Below are 10,741 nucleotides of genomic sequence, written 5' to 3' on the forward strand. Positions count from 1 at the left end.
AACCGATCACAACACACACTGGCCCAGCTAACCGATCACAGCACACACTGGCCTAGCTAACCGATCACAGCACACACTTTTATTTTTAAATTATTATTTATTTATTATTTATATTTTTAATTTGTTGACATTATTTTATTTTATTTTATTTATAAAATAAAAACTATATAAACGAAATATTTAAAAACTATATAGACATATTTTAAAATGAATAAAAATGACAAAAACACAAAACAAAATTAGTAAAACTTCTATTAAAATTAAAATGAAAACAGAAAATAAAAAAATAAAAATTAATTGAAACTATAATAGTTTCTCAGTGATACTAAAGTAACACTGCTGTTAACATGAACATGATTTATTTTTATTTTTTAATTTATTTGGAAGGAATCAGGATTAATATTTTTTCTGAGTGCGTAACCAGCGTTTTTTTTTAGCATTTTTAGGTGAAATCACAAAAATATTATTTCTATTTTATTTATTTATAAATAGTTTTTTTTTTAAATATTTATTTATATTTATTATACATATAGTTATTTTTTTCTATTACATTATTTATATTAATTTCTTTTAAGTTTTAATATCTCCTTTAGTGACTGTGAAGTGATGAATAGATGCTGGAGCTCTATGGTCTTGGCAGGACGATGTAACGTCTGAAAGAACAGCTAAACACAAGCGACACATTTTCAGATCCGTCATTTATGTGTGTGTTTACCTTCTGAGAAAACCAGAGCGACTGGAGTCGATGTCCTGACAGAGCAATAGAGACGAGATCGATCGAGCTGCTGTCTCACACGAGGCGTCTCGTCTGATCGCTCAGAGTGATGACAGCGCAGCCGTGTTTCAGTTCACACGAGTAACGAGGCCTCTGTGAGCATTAATGATCAGAAAAAGCTGATTAATACAAGTCTGGCATGGTTTTTCAGACATGAAAGTGAATTTCAATCTTAACTTATATGGAAATAACTTATATGCATATATACATAAAACATTTAAAATCAATTTAAATTAATTTCTTAAATATACACATGTATTTTTACATACAGATATTTATGTGTAAAATATGTGACCCTGGACCACAAAACCAGTCATAAGGGTCAATTTTTGGAAACTGACATGTATACATCTATATATATATATATATACACAATAATTTGTGGAATATCGTAATAATCAAATAAATTAAGTAACATTTAAGAAATATAGACATATTTTAAACTAATAAAAAAAAGAATTAAAAAAAAAAGAAAGCAGAATGAAATTAAAAAGAGAAAATATAAAAATTAAATTACATTTTTAAATATCTAAATTAAAATATCATTTTAAAACTAATAATAATAATATATGCAATTATTAATATTAATTATTAATTAATTAATTTTTATTTTCAAATATATTTTGAATTAATTATGATTCATGAAGTTCTGTGTATAGTCTCTCTTGCTGCATTTCTGTGTGATTTAGCTGAAATCAATGATTATTTACTAAAATATTATTTATATTTTATTTATATTATTTATTTTAAAAGTATGTATTTATAAAATATTTATTTATATTTATTATTTATTTAAAAAAATATATAATTTTTAATAAATGTATATTTATCAATTATTTTTATAAATATAAATGATAAATGTATTTTTAGTTCTTTATTTTATCCTCCGGGTCCGAGTCTGTTGGGAGAGGCGAGGAAATCTGTGAGTGTTTGGGAAAATGTGTGTTTTGATCTGTGCACGTATTATGGAAATGAAGTGCTTGTGTGTGTTTGTGTCAGACACATGTAGATAATACAGAAATGGTGTGTGGAAAGGCGTCTATCAGCAGCGCAGCTCTCCTGAAAACACAATCAGTGGGAATCAGCGGAGGTCAAACACCGCAGCTAATTTGTGTCATGTGTTGGGAAGCATCCACTGCATGGACCCCCGGTGCCTTTCCTCGCTCCTGATTATCATATCAAACATGAGGGGCGGAGCCTCTGTCACTGGACGAGCTCTAATGACTAACAGGTGGCTTCAGAAGAACATGTGTCCCAATATCTGAGCATATAAGACTTCAGAATAATAATAACATTTTTTTCTGTCCTGTCTCCTGCGTGTTCTGGTGTGTCTCTCATCCTTTAACATTTTCTTTTCTTTTCTTTTATTCTTTTATTTATTTTTATTTTATTTTATTATATTTTTTATCTTTTTTTTCTGTCCTGCCTGTTGCGTGTTCTGGTGTATCTCTCATCCTTTAACATTTTATTTTATTTTATTTTATTTTTAATCTTTTTTTCTGTCCTGTCTGTTGCATGTTCTGGTGTGTCTCTCATCTTTTAACATTTTATTTTATTTTATTTTTAATCTTTTTTTTCTGTCCTGCCTGTTGCATGTTCTGGCATGTCTCTCATCCTTTAACATTTTTATTTTTATTTATTTTATTATTTTATTTTATTTTTTTAAAATCTTTTTTTCTGTCCTGCCTGTTGCATGTTCTGGCATGTCTCTCATCCTTTAACATTTTTATTTTTATTTATTTTATTATTTTATTTTATTTTTTTAAAATCTTTTTTTCTGTCCTGCCTGTTGCATGTTCTGGCATGTCTCTCATCCTTTAACATTTTATTTTATTTTATTTTATTTTATTATTTTATTTTATTTTTAATCTTTTTTTCTGTCCTGCCTGTTGCATGTTCTGGCATGTCTCTCATCCTTTAACATTTTATTTTATTTTATTTTATTTTTAAATCTTTTTTTCTGTCCTGCCTGTTGCATGTTCTAGTGTGTCTCTCATCTTTTAACATTCTATTTTATTTATTTATTTAATCTTTTTTTTCTGTCCTGTCTGCTGTGTCTTCTGGTGTGTCTCTCGTGTCTTGACGTCTCTCTAGCTCTGTGAAGTATGTAAACATCACACGGTCAGATGAATCATTATTAAGATGCAGCTTGAACAGTAATGATGATTCTTAAACGAACTGACATTTTAATTGTTTCTAGCTTTAAGTCTCTAACGCTGTGTGTTTATTGGCATCTATTCTGGGAAGCGTTTGATGGCCGACTGTAGATCAAGGTATTTTGTGTTTGAAATTCCAAAATTCATGATCTTCACCTCATGGAACAATGTAATAATGATGTTTACTGCAGCGGCTGCTCGCTGTGCTTTAAAAACCTGACGTGATTATTAATGTTGAGCTGTTAAATGCATTTAGTAGGCTTCATACTGACTCCAGTTTCCTTTCCAAAACACTGGCTCTAAAACAGAAGCGGTTCTCTCTCTCTCTCTCTCTCTCTCTCTTTTGATCGATTAATCGATCGATAATTCGTTCAAATAAATGTGATCTTGCTGCAATATTTTATCTCTGTGTCTGATCTGAAGCGGGCAGAATGCTAGAGCTAACGAACCATAATTGACGAAAATAACCGTAATTTTCACCCCTCCGGTCAAATATTGCAATGCAAACATCATTAACAGCTTTAACTTATCAATGCTGGCAAATGACCATGATATAAGTGGGATAATGCACGGCTTGCTGTGAATTAAACCATTTTAATGCGCTCCACGGAGGCTTTGCGTCGGGTGGTTCTTGGCCTCCACGTCGTGCATTAAAATCATTTAATGCACAGCTAGCCGTGCATTATTCCTTACATATTATATATTTAAGAAATAAAATAAGAAAACTATTATAATTTGAGAAGTAATTTTTTTATATTGGCATGTCTCTCATCCTTTAACATTTTATTTTATTTTATTTTATTATTTTATTTTATTTTTAATATTTTTTTCTGTCCTGCCTGTTGCATGTTCTGGTGTATCTCTCATCCTTTAACATTTTATTTTATTTTATTTTATTTTTAAATCTTTTTTTCTGTCCTGCCTGTTGCATGTTCTAGTGTGTCTCTCATCTTTTAACATTCTATTTTATTTATTTATTTAATCTTTTTTTTCTGTCCTGTCTGCTGTGTCTTCTGGTGTGTCTCTCGTGTCTTGACGTCTCTCTAGCTCTGTGAAGTATGTAAACATCACACGGTCAGATGAATCATTATTAAGATGCAGCTTGAACAGTAATGATGATTCTTAAACGAACTGACATTTTAATTGTTTCTAGCTTTAAGTCTCTAACGCTGTGTGTTTATTGGCATCTATTCTGGGAAGCGTTTGATGGCCGACTGTAGATCAAGGTATTTTGTGTTTGAAATTCCAAAATTCATGATCTTCACCTCATGGAACAATGTAATAATGATGTTTACTGCAGCGGCTGCTCGCTGTGCTTTAAAAACCTGACGTGATTATTAATGTTGAGCTGTTAAATGCATTTAGTAGGCTTCATACTGACTCCAGTTTCCTTTCCAAAACACTGGCTCTAAAACAGAAGCGGTTCTCTCTCTCTCTCTCTCTCTCTCTCTCTTTTGAATAATGAACGCTCTCTTCACCTGCTGTAATGCAATACTCTCATCTAAGAGCCGTCGCGCTGGTTCCCACTGAACGCCGCAGCAGCTCAACGCCGCGTTAATCCTAATGAAGAAGAGCGAGACATTAAGTTTTAGAGAGGCTCTTTAGCGTGCCAAAACTCTTGTGGCCTTTATGAGGGAATTCAGTCATTAGTAATTGTGACCATGTGTAGGTACAAATAAAAATCCTGTGAATTTATAGTTTGTTATAAAATCTCCTCTGCGCTCGTCCAGAGCTCAACGATGGCCTTTTATGGAGCCACTTTCTGCTGGTTTTCTTCGTCTCACAGCGAGCTCCTAATTGTGACAGAACCGCGGCGAGATGTTTCCACTGATGGGACGTGACAAAAACACAATGCTTGAGATTTATTACGCTGGTTTACAGAAACACCGTCATTCAGGTACACTGGAGACTAATGGGAAATTATGTGAAAGAATGAGGACCGATTGTTGAATTGAATCGACTTTTGACAGGACTTCAGTAGTGATGATGTATATTTTAAATGTATGTATTTTAATGTATCATATTTTATATTTCAATATTTAAACTACTGTTTAAAAGTTTGGGGTTAGTATGATTTTTTAATGTTTCTGAAAGAAGTATTTTCTGCTCAACAAGGCTGTATTTATTTGATCAAAAATACTGTAAAATTGTGAAAAATTATTATGATTTAAAATATCTATTTTCTATGTGAATATCTGTTAAACTGTAATGTATTTCTGTGATGCGCAGCTGTATTTTCAGCATCATTACTCCAGTCTTCAGTGTCACATGATCTTCAGAAATCATTCTAATATGCTGATTTGCTGCTCGAGAAACATTTCTGATTATTATCAATGTTGAAAACAGTTGTGCTGCACAATATTTTTGTGGAAACTGTGATACATTTTATTTTTCAGGATTCACAGATGAATAGAAAGTTCAGAAGAACAGCATTTATTTGAAATAGAAATCTTTTTTTTAAAACATTATAAATGCCTTTGCTGTCACTTCTGATCAGTTTAATGCATCCTTGATGAATAAAACTATTAATTACTTTCAAAAATAGAACTAAGAACTTAATTAAACTTACATGTTACCTCATGAAGCACATTATTAAATGAGATTTACTTCACAGTGTTCTAATAATCATTATTGGTATTTTGATGTGATATTGAGATGTTTAATTGTGAGTTTCTTCTCGTAGATCATCAAGCTGCTGGATGGGAAACGCTCTCAGGCCGTGGGAATATTAATATCCAGCCTCCATCTGGAGATGAAGGACATTCAGCAGGGTGAGATCAGATCTATATATCTATCTATCTATCTATCTGTCTGTCTGTCTGTCTAACTTTATAGCAACACTCTAGCAACTAGTCAAACCAACCTAGCAACAACATAGCAACACCCTAGCAACCACTTAGCCTAGAAACCACATAGTAACATCCTAGCAACCACCCCAAGTACCGTAGCAACACCTTAGAAACGGCCCCAAGTACCCTAGCAACCGCATAGCAACACCTTAGCAACTACCCAGATTATCCTAGCAACCGCATAGCAACACCCTAGCAACCAAACTCTGTACTTTAGCAACTGCATAGCAACACCTTAGCAACCACCCCGAACACCCTAGCAACCGACCTGATTTTTTTTTTTTCAGGAAAATCATTGTAATACATTTTTGTTCAATAATATTTTTGGATTATTATTTACAATTTTGAGGGGATTTTATGATACTATGCAATATTTATGCAATTTCTATGAGCAATTTTTTTTCCACACTCATTTTTGACCGCGCGATGGTACCAAGTGTTACTTTTTTATCTTTCGCCAGTATCTCAAATAATGGCGCCCCCCAAAGTCCAAAATATCTATAAAACTATGTGGATTTTTAAAATAAATAAATCTTTCTACTACATATTTCAGTAAGAGACAGCATTTAGGTTATATATGTCTCTTTAACATCCCAATCATGTCCATGATTTTTTTTTGTGTGTGTTCACAAAGCTAATGCCACAAAAGTCCTCATTCCGATGAAGCTATGATTTTTAATATTTCTAAATCTTTCAGTCAAAAGTGATGAGGGTTAAGAAATATTTAAGTGTTCAAATTAAAGACAAAAGACACTTTTGAGTTGAAAGGAGCAATTTATAAAATATGCGTATATGTTTTGTTTTCTCAAAAATATTTTTGATCAATAAATAAATTAAAATAAATCTACCTTTAATCTTAGTAGCATAAATATAACAATACATTAATATAACCAGAGACCCTAAGAGATCTGCTGCTTGCATAAACTGCTTAGACTAGTCTCTAAGTTTCTTATTTAACTCACTTCTAATTCGAATCTGAAGAGTAAGACTAGTTGGTCAGTGGCTAAGTTAAAGCAGCCAGCCAGAGGTGTAAATGTGTGTTTTCTGGGAGAAAATACAAACTGGAGACAAACAGAAAGAAGCGTTTCAAACAGAAAACACATGATGTGATGTGAACTGAAAATCCTGGAGTGTGTTTTCTTGCGGTTAAACGGACGGATGCTGTTTGTTCTGTGCTGTATGTTACAGCTGTTCTGACGGTGGATCATTCTGTGGTGGATCTGGAGACCGTCGAAGCTTTATATGAGAACGTGAGTCGCCAGATTAACCCTGATTCTTATTCTCGTTCTGAGCCGCGTTCTTGCTTTATTTTCTACAGTCGGTGTTTTAACAGCACCAGCTGTTTGCCAATAAACCCGCTTTTATTATTTCATTAAACGTGTTTAATAGTGAGTGCTCTAATCATGATCTGAGGATTTAATCGAGGATTTGTGTACATTATATACACGAGCAGTCAAACATTTCTGAACAGTGAGATTTTTAATGTTTTTTAAAGAAGCCTCTTCTGCTCACAAAGCCTGCATTTCTTTGATCAGAAATACAGTAAAAGCAGTAAAATTGTGAAATATTTTTACTATTTGAAATATCTGTTTTCTATGTGAATATGTGTTAAACTGTAATGTATTTCTGTGATGCGCAGCTGTATTTTCAGCATCATTACTCCAGTCTTCAGTGTCACATGATCTTCAGAAATCATTCTAATATGCTGATTTGCTGCTCAAGAAACATTTCTGATTATTATTATGTTGAAAACAGCTGAATACATTTTTTCAGGATTCTTTGATGAATAGAAAGATCCAAAGATCAGCATTTATCTGAAATAAAAAGCTTTTGTAACATTATACACTATACAATTCAAAAGCTTGGAGTCAGTAGAATATTTTTTTCTTGTTTTTTTTTTTGGGAAAGAAATTATAGAAATTAAAACTTTTATTTAGCTAGGATGCTTTAAATTGATCAAAAGTGATGATAAAGACATTTAGAATGTTACAAAAGATTTCTGATTCAGCAAATCAGCATATTAGAATGATTTCTGAAGATCATGTGACACTGAAGACTGGAGTAATGATGCTGAAAATACAGCTTTGATCACAGAAATAAAGTACAGTTTAACAGAGATTCACATAGAAAGCAGATATTTTAAATAGTAAAAATATTTCACAATTTTACTGATTTTGCTGTAATTTTGATCAAATAAATGCAGGTGAGCAGAAGAGCCTTCTTTAAAACACATTAAAAATCTCACTGTTCAAAAACATTTGACTGGTCGTGTATATAATTGTATATGTTTTATTTTATGCCTTTATATATCGTTGCATTAGGCATGTACTAAAACTGCTTGCTTACAACAGACTAGTCAGCTAGTTATCTGAATGACTAGTCAAGTAGTTAGTCTTAAACGGATAGTTTACCCGAAAATGAAAATTCTGTTATCATTTGTTGCGTTTCTTTCTTCTGTTGAACATGTTTTGAAGAATGTTGGGAAACCATTGACTTCTATAGTGTGGAAAAAATACAATGGAAACTGACGGATGTTTTTGTGCAGGTGTCTTTGACATTATAATCGTGCAGGGGCTGTGTTTTATGGTTCACTTCGAATGGTTTTGTTGTGAATGTTGACAGAGAGCGCAGCCTGAGGAACTGGAGAAGATCAGGAAACATTACGAGACGTCTAAAGAAGACGAGGTGAAGCTCCTGGATAAACCTGAACAGTACGTCATTCACGCGCATACACTCCAGCGCACGAATGATTAAAAAAAGCAAAAATGATACAAAATGCATCATATTTTGTGAGAAAGTGTGACGTGAAAGAGCAAAACTGACACTATTTTTGAAATCAGCAGATCAAAATGCGTCAGAAACAAGTGTATGATGCAGAAATCATGTTCTCTACAACTAGTTATAGAAGATTAAACACGGGTTAAACTCTGTCTGTGTCGTTCTGTCGATTAGCACATGAAACCGTTTTGACTTCAAACCATCAGTTCATAAAAACAAAGGTTTTGACACAAGATTTAAACATTATATGAGTTAATATGAGATTTAAGAGCCTCATGAAGCCGATAAACCTGGTAACTTTCACACAATGTGCTCATAAGATTTACTTTAAAGCTATTTTCACTCCGAAATCGCTAATAAATTTCACAAATAATTACAGAGAAACAGCAAGTAACAAGTTGAGTTAGACGTGAAATTTAAAGTAGAAAAACTTAAATAATATTTTCTTGCAAAAAGGACTATTGTAGTTAACTAAAATTAAAACCGTAAAAAATATATATATATTTAATTATAAATAAATGTTAACTGAAATAATTTTTTTAAATAATTTTATTATTTTTTATTTATTATTTTATTAATATAATAATATTATTTTTATTATACATACATCTTTTTATTATACATGCATTTTTATTATTTTATATTTTATTATTAACTATTATTTTATTTCAGCTAGTTTCCACAGCAGCATTTCTCATTTGAATTCAGTTTGATTTGATGCACTTAAATTAAAACTGAAATAAAAATGACTAAAAACAACAAAAACTAATAAAAATGACAAAAGCACGGGAAAATGACTAAAACTTTATCTAAATTTATCATGAAAGCAGAAAATATAAAAATAAAATCTAATTCAAAGTATGAACTAAACTATAGTAGTATATTAATGATACTAAAATCATACTTCGATAATCTTTAAAGTTTTATTCTTTGCTTAACTTGGAAAAATATGTTTTTGCAGAGCACCAGACATCAGTAACACAACATCAGACTTTACAACTCTAAATAAACACATTATTATTATTATTATAATAAATGCGTTGCACCGCGTGTTTGCGCTGATAAAGCCTGGTGAAGCTGAAGGTGCTTCTGGTTTGTTCTGATGAACTCTCACATGCTGCACAAACATCTGAAGCGTTCCTGTAAAACCTCTTTCTTCTTCCCGCTCAGATTCCTGTACGAACTCTCCCAGATTCCCGACTTCGCTCGCCGCGCGCACTGCATCATATTCCAGTCTGTGTTCGTGGACTCCATATCGTGCGTCCATCGGAAAGTGGAGATCATCTCTGCTGTGAGCAAGGTACAGTAAAGTCCAGAGAGCCGGAACGGCTTGCTTTCTTCTTCTGTAATTGTTAAGACTGGTTAGTTTTGGTTACAGTCTTGTCTTAATTTAACTTTAACTTTATCCGCAGTATTTGCACCGACCTAGACGACATACTGCATTTTATAAATGGGAATTCTACAAGCCGTGCAACCAGGATACTATTTCCCATAATGCAATGCGCTCAATTTAACTTTACATTTCCAAATCAAGTGGCAAACCAGAGACAAATTCATTTCATTTGGTCCTTTCAGGATTAAAAATGCAAGAAAAATGCAAGAAGTTTTGCACATAAAAAATTATGTGCAAAACTAACACTAAATAGACATACAACGAAAAGAGGTCACGTGATGTCAATGTAACATACTACTATGCCATCTTCCATATTTATTATTTTCCTATATCTTTCCAGAGTGTTGTATCGACCAGAAGCAACATCATACATTTTCTTGACTTATTAATTCCTTGAATTGCCAAATTTCCGAAATGCCAATTGGCATTTCTTTTAGGATTAAAAAATAATGTTCAAACCACTCGCTATTAGTATGTGCTGTATATTCAGTATTTGATTTTACTTTCAATTTTCAAAAATGAGTATGTACAGGCATCAACAAACGTGATTTTTAACATCATCTTGACTCATTATTTCATTTTTATTTCAAGATTAAAAATGTAAACTAAATAAAAATAATTAAATCAGAAATAAAAAAAATATTTGTATTTTTTAAAAACATTTGTATTAAAATAAAAAATATTCATAAAAATTATTTTTTGTATTTAAAAAAAAAACATTTGTATTCAAATAAATTTTTTTTTTATAAAAAAAATAATATTTGTATTTGTAAAAATACAATATTTATAT

The 10,741-nt window shown here is 31.8% G+C and overlaps 1 protein-coding gene across 1 annotated transcript in view; it reads left to right on the forward strand.

Moving 5' to 3' along the window:
- The window catches only part of LOC107678701 (formin-like), a 53,153-nt gene that overhangs the window by 12,780 nt on the left and 29,632 nt on the right, over positions 1-10,741 (forward strand). Inside the window, exons 8-11 of the mRNA XM_016474073.1 lie at positions 5,615-5,702; positions 6,969-7,030; positions 8,403-8,491; positions 9,729-9,858. Coding sequence (XP_016329559.1) covers positions 5,615-5,702; positions 6,969-7,030; positions 8,403-8,491; positions 9,729-9,858 — 369 coding nt within the window. The remainder of the gene's footprint in view (positions 1-5,614; positions 5,703-6,968; positions 7,031-8,402; positions 8,492-9,728; positions 9,859-10,741) is intronic.

This window comes from Sinocyclocheilus anshuiensis, unplaced genomic scaffold, assembly GCF_001515605.1.
Source record: "Sinocyclocheilus anshuiensis isolate Anshui unplaced genomic scaffold, SAMN03320099.WGS_v1.1 scaffold208, whole genome shotgun sequence".
In the NCBI taxonomy this organism is placed as follows: Eukaryota; Metazoa; Chordata; class Actinopteri; order Cypriniformes; family Cyprinidae; genus Sinocyclocheilus; species Sinocyclocheilus anshuiensis.